At 62.9% G+C, this 23,358-nt stretch overlaps 1 protein-coding gene and 1 non-coding gene across 2 annotated transcripts; one reads left to right on the top strand and one right to left on the bottom strand.

Annotated features, from left to right (window-relative positions):
• Positions 1–1,530: 1,530 nt before the first annotated feature.
• Positions 1,531–23,086, top strand: Ubash3a (ubiquitin associated and SH3 domain containing A). Its single transcript, XM_048346506.1, has 14 exons — positions 1,531–1,658; positions 4,739–4,792; positions 5,222–5,408; positions 6,421–6,622; positions 8,083–8,252; positions 8,797–9,005; positions 13,055–13,181; positions 15,538–15,637; positions 16,659–16,781; positions 17,558–17,650; positions 18,003–18,147; positions 19,267–19,373; positions 20,035–20,144; positions 22,913–23,086. The coding sequence occupies exons 1-14, from the start codon at positions 1,531–1,533 to the stop codon at positions 23,084–23,086; spliced, it is 1,929 nt and encodes a 642-aa protein (XP_048202463.1).
• Positions 22,030–22,153, bottom strand: LOC125352109. The gene has a single exon (XR_007211114.1). It is a non-coding gene; the product is annotated as a U6atac minor spliceosomal RNA (small nuclear RNA).
• Positions 23,087–23,358: the final 272 nt, after the last annotated feature.

Below are 23,358 nucleotides of genomic sequence, written 5' to 3'. Positions count from 1 at the left end.
AATCACGGAACCTAACAGAGCCAGAAGCAGCCGGGCACGCAGGCAATGCGTGACATGCGATCAGCGCCCTGTGAAATCCACCTGGTGAAGGTGGGAAGGTCTCACTGGAAGGTGGTCCCCGCCCCACCCCTTACGGAGCCCCTCGTACAGCCGCGATGACCCCCCTCCCCCGCCCAGGACAGTGGTCCGCTAAGCTTCGGAAACACAAAGCATAGAAGACCATCTTCACCAGGGCAGATGGATGGCCATTTCTTGAACAGGATACAGGAAACGCTAGAGTTCCCACAAAGAGATACAGAAAGCCAAACAACCTCACGGGGAGAAAAATGAGCAAAGATCTGAGCAGACACTTCCCCTAGAGGGTATTGAATGCCCCCAAAGGCTTTGGAAAACGGTATGAAATACCCTTGTCGTTCAGAGAAATGCAGATTACAGCCGCGATGACATACCACTGCACACCTCACCAGTGAGGGGCAGCGGCCTGGCGCTTCCGTCTCTACTGCTGAGGGGACAAATGACTGCACTTGCCCAACTGTGTATCATCCAAGACACGGACAAATGAGTTACACGGTCGTTATTTTGTATCGCGCTACACAGAAACGGCAGGGAACTGTACCCAATAATATCCCTAAGTTTACAAATGCCATTTGGGGCAAAGAAACTAGACGCGAGGGGCTGGAGGCAGAGGAGCCCATAGACCTCGCTTGCCTAGCACGAGTGAGCCCTGGGGTTCGATCCCTAGACTGAAAAACAGAAAGCTGGAAGTGCTAGTGGGCTAGTCATGGGCTCAGGGCAAGAGCCCTCTCCTCCTCCTCCCCGCTCCCCCACCCCCGGGCTCAGGCCTCCATTCCTTTCTAAGTTTTAGCAAGGATTTACTTCAGTCTGACAGCATGAAGTAGGAGAGGAGCACTTCCTGTTCCCCAAGCAGGAAATGGGGGGGCTGGCAGCCCCCACCGTCACTCAGTTGTACAGGTGGTGCACTGTGCCTGGTGGTGCCCCCCAACACTAACGTGTGTCTCCCCCAAAGAAGGGGGGAGTGTCTCCCCTGGCAGGGGCCTCCTAGGCTGCAGATTGCTGTGCTGTGGGCAGATTTGGGGGGCGCATGCTCACCTCTAAAAACACCTCAGGTTGTGCACGTGCCGTTGTGTGTGTGCGTGTCCACTGTGCTGAGCTCTCGGTGAACGCGCACATCGAGGGGCAGCCGAGAGGGACCGGTGGCTGCTGGGGGGGGGTGTGGAATGTGGGCTCCTCCAACACCGGACACCCAGGGCCTCCTTGGAACGCGGACCCCCCAAACCCACCGTGGAAACGGACGGCTGGCGGACGCCGGGGCAGCAACCTCCCCCCCCCCCCCCCCCCCCGAGGGCATTCAGAGGGCCCATTGATATGCAAACAGGATAAGCCCGCTCAGATCTGAAAGGCCTTGAGGTTTCCCCTCCCAGCCTCGCCCCCCCCCCCCCCCCCCCCCCCCCCCCCCGCCCCGTCGACTCCCCCAGCCCGCCGGCGCCGCCTGCACCGTGGCAGGAAGCCATGGCAGCCGGGGACACGCAGCTCTACGCCAAGGTCTCCAGCAGGCTCAAGGGCCGCAGCCCCCCCTCGCTCCTGGACCCCCTCCTGGCCATGGGCTTCCCCGTGCACCACCGCGTGAGTACCTCCCCGCGGCTGGGTAGAGGCAGACCCTCCCCGCCCCCCCCCGCCCCCCGACAGAACCACAGGGGGGGCCACCGCGTGCGCGGGCTTCCTGGCAAAGCGGGCGAACAGGGCGGCACGGCTTCCCCACCAGGCCCGTGCTGCTCTGAGTGCGGGAGCCGACCTCGCCTCTGGAAGACCAGAGCACGGCGGGCCCGGGGGCCCCCAACACGCCCCGTGTGCCTGTTCCGGCTGCCCCCCGTCCCGGGGGCTGGAGGCACACGGACCGCGTCTGCGGCCCAGGGACTCTGAAGGGGACGCTAAAGTCACCTCACACCCTAATGTGATCTCCGTCAGACGGAGTTTCCAACATGCACAGGAAAAGCCGCTTGTACTGAGACGTCCAGGGAGGAACAGGGTGGAATTACAGAAAGGGCCTGGTGCTGTGGCACACCGTGATAGTCTCAGCACACATACGGGCACCTGAGGCAGGAAGACCAAGCGCTCGAGGTCAGCTTGGGCTGCATAGGGAGACCTGTCTCCATAAATAATAGGTTAACTTCGAATGGCTAATAAAAAGAAAGTTGGGGGGGGGGGGTTGAGGCAAGGCCCAGTTGGTAGAGCACTAGCCAAAGAGTGAGGGTTCCAGGCACCAAGTTCAAGTCCCTGCCTCAGACCTAAAAGAAAGGAAAAGAAATTAGAAGGGAAAGGAAAGGGAGAAGGGGGGGAATAAGGGAGGGAGGGAGGGAGAGAAGGAGGGAGGGAGGGAGGGAGAGAAGGAGGGAGGGGAGAGAAGGAGGGAGGGAGAGAAGGAAGGGAAGGAGGGGAAAGAGGGAGGGAGGGAGGGAGGAGGAAGGAGGGAAGGAGGGAGGGAGAGGGAGAGAAGGAGGGAGGGAGGGAAGGAGGAGGGAGGGAGGGAAGGAGGGAGGGAGGAAGGAGGAGGAGGAGGGAGGGAAAGAGAGGAGTGGACCACTCTCCGCATGGAAACCGTGCACAGTAGGATGTCTCTCAGACAGGGATGAAACAAGGCTGGCATTGCTGCAGCGTTCACTGCAGATCTGCTTCCTAGCTCTAGCACCTTCGCGCTAAGAAATAAATACACGTGAGGTGATCTGCGGTTCGGGGAGGGAGCTCACCCCTAGTCAGACTGGGCCTCTGCCCCCACCAGACAGGACTGTGTCACCATCCGACAGGACTGTGTCACACCCGACAGGCCTCTGCCCCCATCCGACAGGCCCTGTGTCACCATCAGACAGGACTGTGTCACCACCCGACAGGACTGTGTCACCATCCGACAGGACTGTGTCACCATCCAACAGGGACTGTGTCACCATCCGACAGGACTGTGTCACCATCCGACAGGCCTCTGCCCCCATCCGACAGGACTGTGTCACCATCCGACAGGCCTCTGCCCCCATCCGACAGGAACTGTGTCACCACCCGACAGGACTGTGTCACCATCCGACAGGACTGTGTCACCATCCAACAGGGACTGTGTCACCATCAGCAGGCCTGTGTCACCACCCGACAGGACTGTGTCACCATCCGACAGGACTGTGTCACCATCAGACAGGGCTGTGTCACCACCTGACAGGCCTCTGCCCCCATCCGACAGGACTGTGTCACCATCCGACAGGACTGTGTCACCATCAGCAGGCCTGTGTCACCACCCGACAGGACTGTGTCACCATCCGACAGGCCTGTGTCACCATCCGACAGGACTGTGTCACCATCCGACAGGACTGTGTCACCACCCGACAGGCCTCTGCCCCCATCCGACAGGACTGTGTCACCACCCGACAGGACTGTGTCACCATCAGCAGGCCTGTGTCACCACCCGACAGGACTGTGTCACCATCCGACAGGACTGTGTCACCACCCGACAGGCCTCTGCCCCCATCCGACAGGACTGTGTCACCACCCCGACAGGACTGTGTCACCATCCGACAGGCCTGTGTCACCACCCAACAGGACTGTGTCACCATCAGCAGGCCTGTGTCACCACCGTGGCCAGTCCGGAGGCGGCCGAGTGTGACCGGCATCAGGCGGGGGAGGGGACCGCACAGGCGCTGGCCACCCCGAGTCGCTGCCCGGCTTGGGTGGGGACGGCAAGGCCCCCGGGAGCGGACGGAGGCGGGGGCCGGGCTCCCTCTTCTAAAGCCCTCTCGCCACCCGCTGCCCCAGCCGTCGCTTGGACTGGACATTCAGTGACGCTTCTCTTTTGGACAGTGAACACGTGCTGCGACTGGGGTTTCTCCCGCACAGGGCACGGCACTCAGCCTAGGGCTCCCTCCCGTGTCCCCCCCCCCACGCACCCTCGGTGGCCGCGTCCCCAGCACTTCCCCGGCAGCGCAGCAGACCCGGGCGGCGCTGGCCGGGGTTGTCAGGGTGTCCCTCTGTCCAGGGCCTGCGCCCCAGGACGCCGGCCCCGGCCAGTGCCCCTCCAGCCCCTCGTCCAGCCCGGCCAGACGGCTCAACGTCTTCACGTGGTGCCGGGGGGCTGGGGGGGGCCGGGGCCCTGCTGCTCACGGGCTCGGGGCGCTGCCCTCCAGCAGGGGGTGGACTGGCAGCCCGCCGGGAAGCCCGGCAGCCTGGTCCCGGCGGGAGGCCCCGCGGGCATGCTCGTCTGCTCCTCCACCCTCTCCCCATGCACCGTGCTCGTGAGGGCAAACGAGACTTTGCCCAAAAACCACGCGGACAGCCAGGCACAAAGAGCAAAGAGAAGGCTCACTGCCAGCAGAGAGACCGGCAAGACCCCGTCTCCCAGGGGAGAAGAAGGGCCGGCTATTGTGCCCGGGGTGGGGGGTTAGGAGGGGCAGGAGGGGGAGACCCCGGTGTGGACGTGAGGACGAGGGGCTTCATCGCGGCGGGCCAGGGTGTACGGCCACAGCCGCCAGGGCTGGCGGTCACTCGGGGGGGATCCTGCCGCCTCCTATGAGTATAATTGCCCCAAGGGAACGCCATCTCGAGGAGGAGGCGCGGAAGGCTGCTCCTCTGCTGCCCGCGCTCCGTGGACCTCGCGTGGCCCAGGCAAGGCGCGCGCCGGGCCCTGGGGGAGGAGGCCGCTGAGCCTGGGCGCCGCGCTGACCCCGGGCCCCCGCTCCCCCAGGCTCAAGGCGCTGGCCGCCACGGGGAGGAAGACGGTGGACCAGGCCTCCGCGTGGTGAGTGTGGGGCTGGGCCGGGGCTCTGCGGTGGGGACCCCCCTCCCCGCCCCTCGCCGCAGGGTGCCGCCCCCCGGGGCTCCCCCGCCCCGCGGGGACCTCAGGCACGCGGCGCCCTTCTTAAAGACGGAGTGGGGACGTCCAACCCGGCGTCCTCGGCCTGAGAGCCTGACAGAGGGCTCGGTGCGTGCTGGATAAGTACCGCGTGTGCTTAGCATTCCGGTTCATTCCCAGCACACACGCGCGCGCACACACACACACACACACGTGGTAGCACACGCCTGTCACTAGGGACAGACTCACATTTTGAGTTGCTCTGCATCAAAAGGTCACCACCCAGCACGCCCTGGCTTCGGGGTGCTGTCCTCGGTGCTGGGGGGGGGGGGAGCCGGGCCCCGGGTAGAGGTGGCTGCTCTCCGTCGCTCGCAGGCTGCACGCCCACCGCCAGGACCCCTCCCTGGACGACCCCATCCCCCAGGAGTACGCCCTCTTCCTCTGCCCCACGGGGCCGCTGCTGGAGAAGCTGCAGGCGTTCTGGAGAGCCAGCCAGCGCCAGTGCGCCCGCAACCGAGCCCACGAGGTCTTCCCCCACGTCACCCTCTGCGACTTCTTCACGGTGAGTCCCTCGCTCCGGAGCTCACGCTGCTCTTCTGGGGTCGGGGGCCACCGAGGCTACACCCGTGTATTTCATGCCCCAGAACCGGAGCACTAGCGGGCTGCTTTGAGATCCTTTGTTTCACCCAGTCAACTCCTGTCTGTCCTTCAGTACCTCACTGATTTATCCCCTTCTTTAGTAAAAGATCCCCAGAAGCCCCCGTGGGCCCCCCCCCCTTCGTTTTGTATCCGCCCTTGGCCTCCAGCCCTGGACTCGGCTCCTCCCGGAGACAGACGCCGTCCTGGGTCTCGTCCACCCAGAGACCAGAGCGGGGCCCGGGGGAGAAGAGGGGCCTGTGACCCCTGCGGGACCGGCTGCAGAAGGAGCGGCCGGGGCCGTCGGGGTGCATCCCGGGCAGCTTCGGTGCAAGGGGAGACGATGGGGAGCCCCGCCCCGTCCTCCGAACCTCCAACTAAGGACGCTGGAGCAGGGCCCGCTGGCCTGGGAGCCGTCCCCCCAGGGGTGGGTCCCGCTGGGCTGCCCCGCCGAGCCAGGCTGGCCTGCACTGTGGACGCGGGAGAGGCCAGGACCTCACCTGCCAACTGCTGCAGCACAGGGCAGGAGGAAGGGGAGCAAAGCTATGCCGGGAAGAAGCTTCCAGAAAGCCTCCTGTGTGCCCGAGAGTAGGTGAGCTCTCAGGACGCAGCGAGCGAGCCCATCCCGGCGCCGGAGGAGCTGGGGCCCCTCGGCAGGTCCCGAGAGGGGCTCCCCGGGGCCCCGGCCGCCTCAGCAGCATGGGGGACCCCCACGGGCCCACCCGGGCAGCCCAGCAAAGCTGCGAGCGAGCGCGGGACTGGATCATGACAGAGGAGGGGACACGGCGACACGCGTGGACCCGACCCATAGCGCACACCGGGGAGAGCAGGCCGCCCGCTGCCCGCCCCGGCCCGGGTGAGCGCGAGCGGAGGAAGCATCCTCCCCTCTCTCTCTCTCTCTCTCTCTCTCTCTCTCTCTCTCTCCCTCTCTCTCGCAGTGTGAGGACCAGAAGGTGGAGCTCCTGTACGAGGCTCTGAGGAGAGCGGGGGACAGGGTGGTGGGGTGCTTCCCCCCCGCCGTGCCCCTGGCCCTCCACTCCTCCGCCAGCTTCCTGGGCTTCTTCATCGGCGACAGCCCCGCGGCCGCGCTGCTGCGGGAGTTCGCGGCGGAGTTCGCGGCCGAGGCGCGCGTCCTGGCAGGTGGGCGGCGCGGGTGGCCCTGGGCGGGCCGCTCTGGGGACGGGGGGGGGGGGGGGGTGGGCGGGGGGGGGACAGCAGACGGCGCTGGGACCGTGCGGGCCGCTGTCCCCGCAGCAACGCCAGGCCCGCCAGCCCCGGCCCTCCGGCTCGCGGCACGCCGCCACCCGGCCTCGACCTCCCCCGCCCCACGTCCCGGAGGGCCGGCTCGGGGCTCACGTCCACCCTGACGCCACGGAGGCCCGGCCCGGCCCCACGCCCTCGGCCCGACCCCAAGGGCCGGGAGGGGCGGCCCCGGGCGACGTAACGCACGGCCAGTGGCAGTTTGGGGGACCCCTGTTGCATCATGCAGTCCGGGTGCGGGCTGCAGAGGGAAGACCGGGACCCGTTCAGAGCCCGCCGCCTCACCCCGGGTCACGGGGCGAGCTGCCCCCCACCACCCGGAGGTGTCAGGGAGGGCAGGCCCCACCTCCCATGCATACCTGCCCAGGCGGCCCCCACCCCCGCCCACGCTGAGCGCCCAGCAGGCTGCTAAAGGCTGGGCCTGGGGTAGGGACCAGCGGGGGCCTCGCCTCCCTGGGCTGCTTTTAGGAAAACAGTAAATTCTGTTCCTCTCTCTGTCTCTCTCTGTCTCTGTCTCTGTCTCTCTCTGTGTCTCTCTGTGTGTGTCTCTCTCTGCCTCTCTCTCTCTCTTCCTCTCTCTCTCTGTCTCTCTCTGTCTCTCTCTGTCTCTGTCTCTCTCTGTCTCTGTCTCTCTCTGTCTCTGTCTCTGTCTCTCTCTGTCTCTCTCTCTCTGCCTCTCTCTCCTCTCTCTCTCTCTTCTCTCTCTCTCTCTCTCTGCTTTTCTTCTGGGGTTCAAGCAGGATGCCGCACTTGCCGGTGGGCGAGCGAGGCCTCTCTGCACCGTGCGCTCCCTTCCTCTGCCTTGACAAGCTCAGGGACCTGACCACTTCCTTTGTGGCGGCGTGAGACTCGGGCAGGAGGCCCGGCCTTGTGGGGTGGAGCAGGCACCAGGGTGAACAGGAACTGATGAGGAAAGGGGGAGGAGCGGATGCGAAAGTGTCGCAGCTTATTCCAGAGAGGGAGCACTGACGTTCTGGTACTGGTGCTCGGTCCCTCTGTCCTCATCCGACACTCAGACACGGGTGCTCAGTACCCCATACTCACCTGACATTCAGGTACAGGCGCCTGGCATCCTTCTGCTGCCCTGGCATTCAGGTGCAGGGGCTCAGTACTCCTGGCATTCTGCTCACCTGACATTCAAGTACTGGTGCTCAGTACCCCCAATGCTCACCCGAGATTCAAGAACTGGTACTCAGTACCCTGATGCTCTCCTGGCGTTCGGGTACAGCAGCTCAGTACCCTCTGTACACCTGATGCTCAGACATAGGTCCCTGGCACCCCCGTGCTCACCTGACACTCAGGTGCCAGTACCCAGTACCTCTGTGCTTGCTGCCCCCCAGACTGCACGGTGAAGCCCTGCACCAAGCAGCTGCACCTGACCTTGGCCCACAAGTTCTACCCTCACCACCAGAAGACCCTGGAGCAGCTGGCCAGAGCCATCGAGCCGGGCCTCGGCTGCCAGTGGACAGCAGCCTTGTACTCGCGGGACATGCGCTTTGTGCACTACCAGGTGAGACAGCCTGGCCCGCCCCGGGGGCGACCGTACTGGCCCCAGGGCCTGTCCCAGGTGACAACGCTGGCCCCAGGGCCCTCCCAGAACAAGAGGAGGGGGCTCCGCCTCGCTAGAACCCTTTCCCGGAGCCGTCTGGAGCTAGAGTTCTTTCGTACCTGAGATTTCACCGCAAAATGGCAGCTCGCTGGGGGCGTGAACAGAGTCCCCGTGAAGACAGGGGCGGGAACAGGCCGGGGGGGGGGGGGGGGGGCCACCGTGCCCGGGTGCGGGATTGGCAAGTCCGGAGCAGCCTCCTGTCAAGCATGGCAACAGGTTGGGGCCTTTCATGTAAGAAGGAGATGGAGGGGTGGGAGAATGGATGGAAGGGTGGAAGGCAGACAGACGCTGACATTTACCTCTAACCTTCCCCGGAGGACGCCGCCCCGCCGCACCTGACTGCGCGGTAAATGTATGGCATGGTCTGGGACCGCACCGGCGTTGCCAGGAAACCAGGCCGGGCCCCAGCCCGGGCTGCGGCCTGAACCCACGCTCTCCCCCCCAGACCCTGAGGGCCCTGTTCCAGTACCGGCCCCAGAACGAGGACGAGCTGCGGCTCAGCCCCGGCGACCTGGTCTTCGTGGACCCCACGCGGCAGGCCGCCGCCAGCGAGGGCTGGGCCTTCGGGACCTCGGCGCGGACGGGCCGCCGCGGCTTCCTGCCCGAGAACTACACGGAGAGGGCCAGCGAGGCCGACGGCTGGGTCAGGCACAGGTGAGCGCCGCCCCGCCGCAGTCCGCGCCCACCGGGTCAGCGGCCGCCCACACACGGGGGGCGCACACACGGTGCTGATGAGCTTCTAGAAGGTTCCATCCCTGGGACAGCTTGCAGCCCTCGGGCTGGCAGGCTTCTCCCCCTCGGGTGCCCCGAGCCCTCGTGGCTGGTTTTGCTGACCGGCCATGATGCCGGTGGTGCTGGGAGCCCTCGGACCTTCCAGTCGCTCCCGGGAGACGGCCGGAGGCCACCGGCGGTGGAGGAGCCCTCTCCCCATCTCCGCGGGGGCCCGGAGGGGACCGGGGCAGCCTCACCAGGAAATGGAGGCCCGGGCCCCAGGGCACCGCTGAGGCGGCTCTGCCCTCCGCCTGCGCCCCGCACGAGGGCATCGCCGACCCCACAGAGCAAACCGGAGACGGCCGGCCAGGCCCAGGGGGAAAGGTCACGGCCTGAGTCGTGTCCCTCGAGAGTTCGTGTGCCGGGGTCCCGACCCTTCCGGAGACTGGCCTTTAAATAGTCAATTAAGGAGCAATGACATCGAGAGGGACATGTTTTACGAGGTCCCCAGGGTGGGCCTGCCCTGGTTTGAATGGTGCTCTATTGGAAGCGGTCAGACCCCGGGGGGAGGGGGAGGGGGCCCAGGAGGAAGACCCCCCCCCGCTGTGAGCGCAGAGAGAGGCCTTGCGAAGAGCCGCCCCCCCCCACCTTCACCCTACACGCCCAGCCTCCAGGACCGTGAAACAACAAAGGTCTGCCGCTGTGCGTCCGGAACGGCGCAGCAGTGACAGCGTCTGTGAAATCCCGCAGACTGCAGCTGCGCCCCGGGAGAACACGTGAAGGACACGCGAGAACGCGAAGCCCTCTGTCCATCATGGGCGTTCACTACGCCGTAGCACTTTGAAGTCAAAAACAGAAATGCCGACATGCTGTGCCCTTTCCGTCCCCCTCCATTGCCAAAGGCGCTCCCCACTCCACTTCACGCCATAGGAAAGACAGGCAGAAAGAGGGAAAGGAAGAGCCCTTCCACGCTCTCTCTGGCTGTGAAGTTCCCAGGCGACACCAGTAGATAACCAGGCTCTCTGTCTTGAGATAGAGCCACAAGTGAGGTGCGGTGCCCCCACCTTGCCTTCAGAAACAAGAAGCCGACCGACACTTCCTGTGTTAACGAGAGCCCCTCAGTGCCGTGCCCCTCTGCTCGCTCGCCGTGGGGGGAAGGGCGGCGGCTCCCGCGAATGTCGGGGATCCACCAAAGTCTGCATTTCTCACCTGCCGCCCCTGACAACAGATGAACCCATCAGAACGTGGAACTGGGGGCTGAGAACGTGGCTTAGCGGTAGAGTGCTAGCCTAGCACGCATGAAGCCCTGGGTTCGATTCCTCAGCACCACATACACAGAAAAGGCTGTGGCTCAAGTGGTAGAGTGCTAGCTTTGAGCAAAAGAAGCTCAGGGACAGTGCCCAGGCCCCGAATTCAAGTCCCAAGACCATCACTAAAAACAAAAAAAAAAAAGTGGAACAGTTTGGCCTTGACCTATGAGAGCGTACAGATCAAGACGTGGCACCTGGGAGTAGACAGAGGCACACAACTCTGCGGGCAAAGGAAGAATGCGTGAATGAATCCCAACACCTCATGTCGTCTGTGAAGCGTCAGGCAGACCCCTGGGGGTACCGCACAAACAATGGAGTCGGAAGAGAGGCTCTGGGAGCTACTGCCAGATGATTTATGAGCGCCTGGGGCCTTGACACCAGGTCCCCTAGCAAACGTTTACACATGAGCTGGATAAATAAAAACACATCCTCTCCGTGACTGAGGAAATGACCGGGGGAGGGGGGTGGGACTCGCTCCTCAAAATGATGCTCCAGTTTTATGCGACTCCCAGGAAAATATCAATGGGGTCATTTGTGTCATCGGATGAATAGAAAGCTTACCTGGAGGAATACACAGAAGAGCTGAGAAGACCCTGGAAAATGGAAACAATGAGAGAAAACATTTATCCCACAAGATGGTACAAACCTGGAGTAGGGTCCTGGCTTGAGGGAAATAGAAAACAGACGAGTGGCCAGGCAGGCCTCTCACAAGGAGGGAAGAAAAGGGCACAGAATACATGATGCTTCACATCTCATATCGCTCACCCAAATAAGTTCCCGGTAAAGAAGTGAATGGAACGACACCGAGTTTAGAAGAGCAGGCAGTGAACACTAAACTCGTGTCTGGTCTGTGGGCTGGAGGGGGCTTTGAAAGCTCAGAGGCCGGGGGAAGAGTTTCAAGACAGGGCTCCACGGATCTGCCTTCAAGGACGAATCTGCCTTCAAGGATGGGTGTCGAATGCCAGAAGTGGAAGGGTTCTGTGCATTCTAAGTCGCGGTGAGCGCTGCAGTGCGCAGAGCCCAGTGAGAAAATGCTCTCAGGGGACAGTAGTGCATTGTGTTCCCTTGAGGGCTGCACACTTCCAGGTGACTGCCCTCCCCCTCCCCCTAGCCCTTGGAACGCGCCAGCTCTTGCCAGGATGTTCCATGGCCTGCGCTTGGGTCTGGCCTCATCCCCATTCACCAAAAGGCTGCTTCTCCCTCCTTCTTCTTTTGGGGTCTCTAACAGGGCTTGAATTCAGGGCCTTGCACTCTGGCTCAGCTTTCTTGCTCACCGCTGGCACTCTGCCCCCTGAGCCATGTCTTCACTCTGGCTTTGTGCTGGTTTGTTGGAGATGGAGTCTTGTGGACTTTTTCTGCCTGGGCTGGCTTTGAACTGTGATCCCCCAGGTCTCGGCCTCCCGAGTAGCTAGGATCACAGGTGTGAGTCACCCGTGGCCAGCTACCATAATCTTCAAATACAAAGATGCCATTCCAGAATTGCTCAGGGAAAAGCACCAAGGCTCCGAAGGGAAAGAAAATGACCCTCACCAAACGTGGAGGCGATTCACAGCAGGGCCAAGTCCCTGCTCCTGCAATGGAAGAGCCTTTCCGCCCAACAGTACCTGCTTCTAGCTCTCAGATCCGAAAGGGGTTCTGATTTCTGGGCTTTGCCACTGACGAGCAAGATTAACCCATTAACACTATTAACGCGTGCGCAGGTCATGAGCAAGCGAGGTGCCTTCCTCGCTTTCTAGGGAGCAAGTCAAGTCAACACTCGGCTCCAGGCACCCTGGAGACAACCTCACCCTCTACCCGGGGGTCCCTCTGAGACTCCTGAGACTCCACCGGGACGCGGGGAAGAACCCCCTCCGCCGACCTCAGGAAGAGGGTTACTCAAAGGTGGCGCGTGTCTACGGGCATCGTATGCAGCCATTTGAAGAATGTCAAGTGATTGCCAGCGGTGTGGCCGCCGGGCCTGCGCAGCAGCACGGGCCTGGATGCGTGCCAGCTCCTCCCCCGCTCCTTCCCCATCCACAGGGATTCCCAGCTTCACAACTGCAGCCCCTCCCCCCCCACGTCACCCCGGCCGGATTCCCCATGAGCAGCGCCGTGCCCAGCGCAGCAGTGCCGTGGCTGGGATTTTGAATGCCACCCCCACCAAGACTGGGGGTTGACGGCGTGGGTGTGACGCCTTAAGGAGGTGGGGCCCGGTGAGAGGAAGTTGGGGCGTGCCTGCTGAAGAAGGCATCTCTGTGCGGGGGGGTCCCCCCGCGCGGGCCCCGCTCCGCCCTGGTATCCTCCCCCCTCCCCCCCGCCCCAGGCGAGGCGGTCAGGAGGGGCCGCAAATGCTCTGCCGGCGCCCCCCACTCCCTCGTGCCCCCCCACCGGACAGTGAGGCCCCAACCCCTAGCCCGGGCCTCCTGCCCGCAGGGCACTCCGGGACATGGGATCCAATTGCTGGGTGCGGTGTCCCGGCCGGGTTGATAAGTGAGACGAGCTGGGGGAAGAGCAAGGACAGCGAGATCCTGCCATCCCTCCCCCCCCAGGCCCCCCCCCCCCACCGGTCCTGGGCACCCCGCACGCGTCCCGGGGGTCCTCATCTGCAGAGGACCCCGTGCACCTGGCCAACACGGCGTGGCCAGTCTGGCGTTTCCGGGGCCCCGCACAGCCCCTCTGCCCCCCGCCTGTTCTCCTCCGCAGGACGTACACCTTCAGTGTCGCCACGGGCCTCAACTCCAGGAAGGACGGGGACGCCGGCGGCGGGAGAAACGGGGACTCGCGCCCCCCATCGGCGTCCCGGAGCCTAGGCAGCGCGCAGGCTTTGCAGGTAACAGGCTGCGCACACTGAGCGTGCGCGTGCGCCGAGCAAACCCACAGCCGCGGGCCCGGCACGCCCCGCCCGCACTCAGCTCCGGCTCCGTTCCCAGCCCCCCGCCGTCCCAGAGCGGTGTGACGCTGACCCCCCCACACCCCCCCGGCAGGGCCGGCCTGCTGGGGCGCACTGGCCCTGTCCTCCCGTGCCCGGGGGCGCCCTGTGCTCCTGGACTCCACCCAAACACGGGGCAGGTGCGCGCCTCGTCACCGCGGGGCACCGAGACCCCAGCGGGAGGGCACCTTCCGGAGGGACGCTGCCCACAGCCCGACGCTGCTGCCCCGCCGGCCGCTGCCAGAGCCACTCAGCCCCAAGAGACGGAGTGAAGCCCCGTCCCGCAGCCCTCCGGAGTCAAACAACCAGCTCCGGATGAGAACACTCAACACCAGCGGCGTATTTCATGCATCTCTCCACCACTACTGCAAAAGCAGAGCTTTGGATGTCTCAGTCCAGCATTGCTTGGCCCCGAAGCCTGGGCCTGTGGTAGCGCCTTGCACCCTAGCAGGAGCCCCTGGAGATCAGAGAGCAAAGGAGAAAGGGGGGGGGGGTGTCTTACAACTGACTTAAAGGGTGCTCCCCCAACTTCCTCTCACTAGGCCCCACCTCCTAAAGGTGTCATACCCCAGGTCTTGGGAAGGGAGCACAGCTGTACTGGGCATGTGCAGACATTGTTTCCCCTCGGTATTATTCCCACACGGTTCGGCCGAAGTACTAGTCACATGGCATTTGCACAGCATTGGGTATGTAAGGCATCGACAGAGGAGCTAAAGAAACCAGGAAGCTGTGCAGAGTCTGCGCAGATAGGAGGCATGTGTGGGAGGGACGTGCGCGTTCATGACCTTTGCTATCCCAGGGGCTCCTGTGGCCCGGCCCACCCACAGCAGGGACCAGGGACAACTACATCTGTTCTCCTTAGGGCTGGAATCAGCCAGCTAGGAAAGACAGCAGGGAGGATGAAGGGCTCAGAGGCAGATCCTCCACCTGAGAGCTGCCTCCACACGAGCCAGGACAGAGGGCGTTGGCAAGGAGACCCCCAACGAGAGAGCAAAAGATGATGGGGGGGGAGGAAGGATGGATGGGTGGAAGGACAAATGGAAGGATGGATGGAAGGATGGGTGGATGGAAGAATGGATGGATGGATGGAAGGATGGATGGATGGAAGGAAGGATGAAAGAATGGATGGATGGAAGGAAGGATGGATGGATGGATGGATGGAAGGCTGGATGGAAGGATGGGTGGATGGAAGAATGGATGGAAGGATGGAAGGATGGATGGAAGGAAGGATGAAAGAATGGATGGATGGATGGAAGGATGGATGGAAGGATGGATGGAAAGATGGAAGGATGAATGGATGAATGGATGGAAGGAAGGATGAAAGAATGGATGAATGGATGGAAGGATGGATGGAAGGATGAATGGAAAGATGGAAGGATGAATGGATGGATGGATGGAAGGATGGATGGAAGAATGGAAGGATGATGGATGGATGGATGGAAGAATGGATGGAAGGATGAATGGAAGGATGGATGGAAGGATGGATAGATGGATGGATGGATGGATGGAAGAATGGAAGGATGGATGGAAGGATGGATGGATAGATGATGGATGGATGGATGGATGGATGGATGGAAGGATGGATGGATGGATGGATGGATGGATGGAAGAATGGATGGATGGATGGATGGAAGGATGGATGGATGGAAGGATGGATGGATGGATGGATGGATGGAAGGATGGATGGAAGGATGGATGGATGGATGGATGGAAGGATGGATGGATGGAAGGATGGAGATGGATGGATGGAAGGATGGATGGATGGAAGGATGGATGGAAGGATGGATGGATGGATGGATGGAAGGATGGATGGAAGGATGGATGGAAGGATGGATGGAAGGATGGATGGATGGATGGATGGAAGGATGGATGGATGGATGGATGGAAGGATGGATGGATGGAAGGATGGATGGATGGATGGATGGAAGGATGGATGGATGGATGGATGGAAAGATGGATGGATGGAAGAATGGATGGAAGGATGGATAGATGACATAGTAATAATATATTATAGTATAGAAATAGCTGTCAGAGAGAGAGAGAGAGAGAGAGAGGAAGGGAGAGAGGCCAAGCGAGTCGAGGTTGGAAGAACTAGGAACACCCCAGACCTTGCTCCCTGGAAAGCTCCGGGCCTCGTGGCTGGGCCTGCCGTCTGCAAGGGGCAGGCCAGCTGCGAGTCAGCTGAGGCCGACTGGAAAGGCTGCCCTGGGAATAGGGACTAATCGTTCTGTGTGCTGGGCCCCCACCCATGCCCCAGGCCGCCATCTTGAGGAGGAGCGTGCTGGTGGTTCGCCACGGGGAGCGAGTGGACCAGATCTTCGGGAAGTCCTGGCTGCAGCAGTGCTCCACACTGGACGGTAGGTGGACTCCGTGGGATCCGCACAGATGCCCCGAGGTGGCACCGCATCTCAACGGTCTCGCCTGAGCAGGGCCCCGTGGGGCGCTGCCGGATCGCCCCAGCAACCCGAGCTCCGGGGGAACCGGTTGCTGTGAAGGCCCAGTGTGGCGCACGGGCCAGCCCCACGGGGCGCGCTCTGGCACTGGGCTCCGGGCAACCGCTCATCCCAGTCTCAGCTTTCCTTCCCACTGCTATGAGGCCCACGGCGGGCAGATGGGGGTGCCAGGACTTGCACTGGACTGGAAGAGCTTAGAACTCACAGTCAAACTCCAGGGAACCAACGTGCGGAGCAGCCTGGGGTAGGGGGGCCCTCGGAAACACGCGGCCTCCAGCCCCACCCTCAACAGATTGGCCGGACAACGCGAGAGGAGAGGAGAGTCACTCCCGCAGGCTCGCGCTGCCCCTGTTAGCAGTGAGATGCACTTACCGCGAAAACAGGGCCGGGCACCCGTGGCTCGCACCTGTCATCCTAGCTACTCAGGAGGCTGAGGTCTGAGGGTCGCAGTTCAAAGCCAGCCCGGGCAGAAAAGTCCCCATGAGACTCTCATCCCCAGTTAACCACTCACGCACAGGCAGTGGCTCTGTGGCTCAAAGTGGTAGAGCCCTAGCGTTGAGCTGAAGAGCTCTGGAACAGTGCCCAGGTCCTGAGTTCAAACCCCATGACGAACAAAAAAGAAAAGCTAAGAGAAAGCACGGGATTTCACCTCCTTGCTCGGTGCCAGCCGTGGGGGCTCCCTCGCTGGGCTAGATCAGCCACGGAGACGCCGGCCCAGCCGTGGGCCCTGCGAGTGTGACCCCTCCACCCGCTCCGTCGGTGGAGAGCGATGCTGGCTGCTCGAGTTGAAGCCACATCTCGGAGCATTCGAGAAACAACACGAGCCACAGCAGCAGAGCTAACCCGGGCCTTGTCCCCAGGGCTTGGGGGACAGCTGGGCGCTGATGGGGCGAACATGCGCGTCTGACACCTGGTTCTGCTCTAGGAAGGTACCACAGGCCAGACCTGAACTTCCCTCCGAGCCTGCCCCGGCGGAGCAGCGGTGTCCAAGGCTTTGAAAATGATCCACCGTTATCGTCTTGCGGAATTTTCCAGGCCAGACTCGCAGGTGTGTTGGCGGGCCCTGCTACGCTCCCGCAGGAGAGTGATGGTAGGGGTGACGGTGGTGGTGGTGGTGGTGGGAGGCGTGTCACACGCCCTCTGAGGTCGATCCCCGTGTCAGCCCCTCGGGCTGCGGGGGACGGAATGCACCGGCAGGTTAAGGTCACTCACCCCCGGTCACACGGCTAATAAAAGGCATTGCCGCGACCGGAACCCCAAAATGAGTGGCCCGGTAGGAAGGCAGGAAAGACAGATGCAGACAAGAAGGGAGAGGAGGAAAAAGACCCACAACTGTGCGTGCCGGCGGCGGCATCTGAAAAGTCAAAAGCCGAATCCCGTCACTGATGTCGGCGCGATGACGTCGGTCGCTCCGGCACCGGGGCTTCCCGTTGAAAATCGCAGCCCCGGTGAGCCGGGCCGCTCGGAAGCGCAGGGCCCCCCCCCCCCTGCTCTCCGAAGCTCCCCCTCCCCCGGACTCGGCTCCCCCGGCCGGCCTGAGCCCCCAGGCTGCCCACGCTCCCCTCCACTCGTCCATAGCGATGGAGCGGCCGTGGAGAACCGCTTTCAACTCTCCCCGACGGCTGCGAAGCGGCCCGCTCGGTCCCCCGGGCGCCTCTCCCGCCCCGTCACCCTCTGTAGCCGCAAGGACGGGGACAATGCGGCCATCACAGGCCCACCCGCGCCCAGGGTGTCCGGAGGGGGTGGACAGCGGGGGGGGAGGGGTCGGTGGCCCGCGCCCACGATTAGAACAAAGCTCACCTCCCCCCCCCCCGCGTTTCCCAGGGGACGCCCTTCTGGACAGCGGCCTCAGGGTCACCGCCGTCTTCGCCTCCCCGGCCCTGCGCTGTGTGCAGACGGCCCAGCACATCCTGGAAGGTAAGTGAGAGCCTCGCCCGCCCCCAGCCGGCTCTCGAGGGGGGCAGAGGGGGGGAGGAGAGAGAAGAACCCCGCCAGAGCCGAGTCCGCAAACCGAGGGGCCCCGAGAACCACCGGCCCTCGGACCCCTGCGCAATGCCCTGGGGCGCCTCCCCGGCCTCGGCAAAGCCACCCCGACTCCATCTTGTCACCCCTCCAGGACCTGCCTGGGGCAGCTTGGGCCTCAGGACTAGAATATTTGCCGAGAAGAAAAACAACCACCGTGCCGGAGGGTTTTACTCAGCCCCGTGTGTGGTCAGGGCGGGCTGGGACGAGCTCGTTCACCTAAAGCTGATCCACCCATCACCTCTAGAGCTCACGCCGGAGGCCGCGCTGCAGATTAGAGTGGAGCCCGGAGTCTCTGAGTGGACCGAGTGGGAGGCCAGCGGAGCCACCCCGACCTTCATGACCCCGGAGGAGCTGAGGGACGCGAGCTTCAGGGTCGACGCGGACTACAGGTATGCGCTCTGAAGGCTCGCCCGGCCCTCCTCGAGTCCTTGGGGAAGCAAATCTATCCCGGCCCTTGTGAAAGATGGGGAGGGGACTGGGTTCGAGAAGCCCTTTCGTGAGGAGGTCGGAAGCGAACTCAACCTTCGGCCCAGGAGGTGGGATGGAAAAGCAGGGAACGGACACTAACGCAGCAGGAGGGGGGAAGTCTTGCCAAGCCGGGCTGACAGGACTCCTGGTTAAAGTGTCACCCTGGTCTGGTAGGGGGACGGTATGTCCAAGGAGGGTCCCAAAGAAAATGGACCTCAGCTTGTGCCTTTTTAAACACAGAGAATAAATTCAGGCTGAGGCACCAGGTAAGATGAGAGGCCGGCAGAGAATTATTTGGCCAAATAAAGAGAAAGAAAGACACCAACGAAAGGCAGGGGGCATTAAGAAGAGGACACCGCCTTCTAACCCCAGGGGTGTTCATGCTGGAAACAGGGGCAGGGAGTGTTCCAAAGACTCCTTAGGATCCGTGTTCTCCTTTGGTTTGAGCGTGGGGCTCACTTCAATCTTCTTGTCATTGTAGTATTTCAGAGTTATCATTGGTCTAGAGACCTAAGCCTGGGTCAGACTTTGAATCCAGGTGATTGTGGGGTTTCTTTTTCTTGTACAAATGAAAGGAGTCATTTTACCCAGTGTCGTCCTTAAGAGACATAAGTGCATTCCTTACGGAACACGGACAGAGTCACAAAGCCACAAAGAGGAAAGCGTGCATTCGTAATCAACTAAAATAATGTTCGTCATTAATGGTGGGATTTGTTGTTGTTGTTCCAGCCCTGGGGCCTGAGCTCAAGGCCTGGACGCCGTCCCTGAGCTTCTTTTGCCCAAGGCTAGCTTCTGACCTTTTTTCCCCCTTCTTAGAGGGCTTGCCTGCCTCGCGGGCTCAGCTCCCAGTGCTCAGGAGGTCGGAGGCCTGGGAAACGTGGCCCGGCCTGTGCTGCCCGGCCCTGGTGTGCAGGAAGGGCGGGGCTGGCGGCTCAGCGCCAGGGCACACCCCGGGCCAGCCCCCTCCCGGGCGCTTCAGCGTGCAGTCCTGCTGTCCCAGAGGGCACCGGGGCAGCGGCCACGCCGTCTCCTCCCCCCAGGCCCGCGGTCCCCAGCAGCTCCCTGGCGCCGGCCGAGAGCTACGAGGAGTACGTGCGCCGGTGCACCGTGAGCATGGGCAGGATCTCGGCTGCCTGCCCGCCGGACGGTGAGTGCCGCCCCGGACAGCCGGCCCCGGCCACGGGAACGAGCCGCCCGCACGCACGCACAGCGGAGTGGCGGGCGTGTGCCACCCTGAAAGCCACGCGAACCGCGCGCACCCAAACGCTTGTGAGGAACAGAGATAGAGAGGCGGAGCCCCCGACTTCAAGGAATACAGGGGGTCAGGCCCCCCCCCTTCCCTGGCCCACTGGCTGGGCTCCCAACCCTCCCAGAATGCATCACACATAGAGGAGCTGGCTTCCTGCCCCCCTCCCAGCCACTGGGGGCGGGGGGGGGATCCCTTTAGCCTGCGTTGTCTGAACACTGGAGGCGCGTTCTCTTCTCAGGCAGGAGGCGGCTCTGCTCTTGGGGTGCGCCACTAGAGACGCCTAGAGCATGGGCCCGGGAGGCAGCCGTCACCCCTATGAAGTCGGGGGCTGACAGGGCCTGGGCGTCCAGCTGACGGAGGCGCCCCCCCCGCCCTTCCTGAAGCCGTCCCACACGTGCCCCGCAGTCCCGCAAATGGGGAGCCGCGTTGCTGCCCAGCCACCCGACCAGCCGCGCTCACGTCCCGCCCTGGGGTCTTGCAGACTTGCGTGTTCACGGGTGGCTCCTTCCCCACCCCCCCCCACGGCACCCGTCTTGACGGTAGGGTGTCTTTACTGCAGGGGGCGTCGTCCTGGTTGTCGGTCATGGCTCGTCGCTGGACGCCTGCGCCAGGCCGCTCCTCGGGCTGCCGCCCCGGGAGTACAGGGACTTTGCCCAGCTGGTCAGAAAGGTACGCGTCTTTCGTTGCTCTCGGGGCCGTGGTTAAGCTCCCGAAGGCACAGGTCCACCTTCCCCCCTGAGAGTGAACACGAGCGTCCGGCCATGCTGGGCCCTCCGAGAGGGCAGGCAGGCCTCCGGGCATGGGAAGGGAGGGGCTGCTGGAGCGGGGGACCGGCAGCTGGCCTGTGTCCTTCGCAACCAACTGTGTGGCCAGCAAGATGCAGGACTTTTGGGTGTTGTTTTTTCTTTTAGCCAGTCCTGGGCCTTGGACTCAGGGCCTGAGCACTGTCTCTGGCTTCTTCCCGCTCAAGGCTAGCACTCTGCCACTTGAGCCACAGCGCCCCTTCTGGCCGTTTTCTGTATATGTGGTGCTGGGGAATTGAACCCAGGGCTTCATGTATACGAGGCAAGCACTCTTTGCCACTAGGCCATATCCCCAGCCCGATGCGGGGCTTGATAAGTCCGTTTACCATGTGATTTCTCACAACACTAGTAGCGACACCAATGGTCCCGTAGGGAGGGAGCGACATGGCTACGGGAGGAAAAGACAAATGCTGGACTGACTTCTGCTTCCTGGGGCCTGGGAGGGGCGCTAGTGGACAGGAAGTGCCGCCCCTAGGGCCTGGGAGGGGCGCTGGTGGACAGGAAGTGCCGCCCCTGGGGCCTGGGAAGAGGCGCTGGTGGACAGGAAGTGCCGCCCCTGGGGCCTGGGAGGGGCGCTGGTGGACAGGAAGTGCCGCCCCTGGGGCCTGGGAGGGGCGCTGGTGGGCAGGAAGTGCCGCCCCTGGGGCCTGGGTGGGGCGCTGGTGGGCAGGAAGTGCCGCCCCTGGGGCCTGGGTGGGGTGCTGGTGGACAGGAAGTGCCGCCCCTGGGGCCTGGGAGGGGCGCTGGTGGGCAGGAAGTGCCGCCCCTGGGGCCTGGGAGGGGCGCTGGTGGACAGGAAGTGCCGCCCCTGGGGCCTGGGTGGGGCGCTGGTGGACAGGAAGTGCCGCCCCTGGGGCCTGGGAGGGGCGCTGGTGGGCAGGAAGTGCTGCCCCTGGGGCCTGGGAGGGGCGCTGGTGGGCAGGAAGTGCCGCCCCTGGGGCCTGGGAGGGGCGCTGGTGGGCAGGAAGTGCTGCACCTGGGGCCTGGCAGGGGCGCTGGTGGGCAGGAAGTGCCGCCCCTGGGGCCTGGCAGGGGCGCTGGTGGACCCCACCCCCCCCCCAGGCCTGTCTGGGGACAGAGCTGCCCTCCGCACTTACCCCTCCCTCCCCCAGGCCTGTCTGGGGACAGAGCTGCCCTCCGCGCTTACCCCTCCCCCCCCCCCAGGCCTGTCTGGGGACAGAGCTGCCCTCCATGCTTACCCCTCCCCCCCCCAGGCCCATCTGGGGACAGAGCTGCCCTCCGCGCTTACCCCTGTTGTTTTTTAATCAGATTTATCAGTGGTCCAAGGCCATGAAGCTGGTGGTGGAGAAGCGCAGGGGTGAGGATTAGAGAAGAGAGGGTGGTGGGAATGAAGATGAGCAGACAATACACGTTGGAAAGTAGAATAACGAAACCCATTAAAACTTATTTGTAAGAAAAGTAGAGTCAAGGGGGAAGTAAGCAAGAAGAGTAGATGAGTTGACAGGACCGAAGTACATTGTAGGCATTTAAGACAAAAAGTAAACTTTTGCCGGGTGCTGCGGGCTCGCACCTGTAATTCTAGCTACTCGGGAGGCTGAGATCCAAGGGTGGCCGTTCCAAGCCGGCCCAAGCAGAAAAGTCCACCAGAATTAGCCCCCAGAACACCAGGAGTGGTGCTATAGCTCAAATAGTAGAGCACTAGCCTTGAGTGAAAAAGCTCGGGGACATCACCCAGGCCCTGAGTTCAAGCCCCATGACAGACACAAAAAAAGGTAAACTGATGAGCCTTTGAAAATAATACACACACATAAAAATGTAGTATCAATGCCTTAAGCAACATGCTTGTTGTCAGGCTTAAGGTCCTCTTCCATCCTCGTCAAAGGGAGGGCTAGCTTCTCTCCTTTCATACAACAAGGATGAATTCTTGAAAGGAAAAGTGTTGGCCACGGTTACATGCCTGTGGTCTCAGCTACTCGGAAGGCTGAGATAGCAATCACTTAAAATCACTCTTCATTCCAGCCTGGGCATTAATCTCAGCTTCTTGGAAGGCAGTCAGACACAGGAGGAACAGTGGTTCAAGGTCAGCCTGGGCAAAAGCAGGAGACCTTTGATTTGAAAACCTAGGGCATACGGGCTGAAGGTGTGGCTCGGGTGGTAAAGTCCTTGCCTAGCAAGTGTGAAGCCCTGAGTTCAAGCCCCCGTACTATCAAGAAGAGAAAGCCACGGCTGGGAATATGGCCTAGTGGCAAGAGTGCTCGCCTCCTACACATGAAGCTCTTGGTTCAATTCCCCAGCACCACATATATGGAAAACGGCCAGAAGTGGCGCTGTGGCTCAAGTGGCAGAGTGCTGGCCTTGAGCAGGAAGAAGCCAGGGACAGTGCTCAGGCCCTGAGTTCAAGCCCCAGGACTGGCAAAAAAAAAAAAAAAAAAAAGCCTGGGTGATACCCGTAATGGGTAGGCCACTGACCCAGCTCCTTCACAGTAACAGCCCCAGGACTCTGCCGCCTGCCGCTGCTTCCCACAGATGGGGGCCTTAGGGGCCCGGGGGCTGTAGACGAGCCAGACACCCAGGCTTGAGAACGCACGGATTCCAAAGCACCCAGACACCGGGCCACCCCGGGGCCGCCAGGGCACCCGATGCCAGCTGACCGGCCTCCGCCCTCCGTTCCAGGTCCCCGCTCTGGGAATGTGCTTCTGTGAAGAAAACCAGGAGCAGGGGCGGTGGGAGCTGGCGGAGCCCCCGGTGGCGGCGCTGACCCACGGGGCCAACCCCGCCTTCAGCCGGAGGAGCTGGGTGCCGGGCCCTGGAGGTGAAGGGGCGACCTCCGTGCGACCTCGCCCGTGACCCTTCCCGGGCCGGGGACAAGGACCGCCGCGCCCTTCCCGGGACTGGAGGCCGGAAGGCACTCACCGGGTCCGGCAAGTGCTGGGCGAGGCACCTCCCACCCCCCCCCCCCCCGTCTCCCCGCCCCCCAGGCCTGACCGTCAATAAAGCGGCCAGGAGGCCCCCGCGGGCGCAGAGCAGCCCCGAGGCTGAGTGTCTTCATTGCTGGTGCTGAGGCTGGGTGCCTCCGCCTAGAGAGGCCGGCACGGGGCGGTGACAGCCGCCAAGCTCAG

This window comes from Perognathus longimembris, chromosome 5 (assembly GCF_023159225.1).
Source record: "Perognathus longimembris pacificus isolate PPM17 chromosome 5, ASM2315922v1, whole genome shotgun sequence".
In the NCBI taxonomy this organism is placed as follows: domain Eukaryota; kingdom Metazoa; phylum Chordata; class Mammalia; order Rodentia; family Heteromyidae; genus Perognathus; species Perognathus longimembris.
This window is presented reverse-complemented; position numbering and strand designations above follow the sequence as displayed.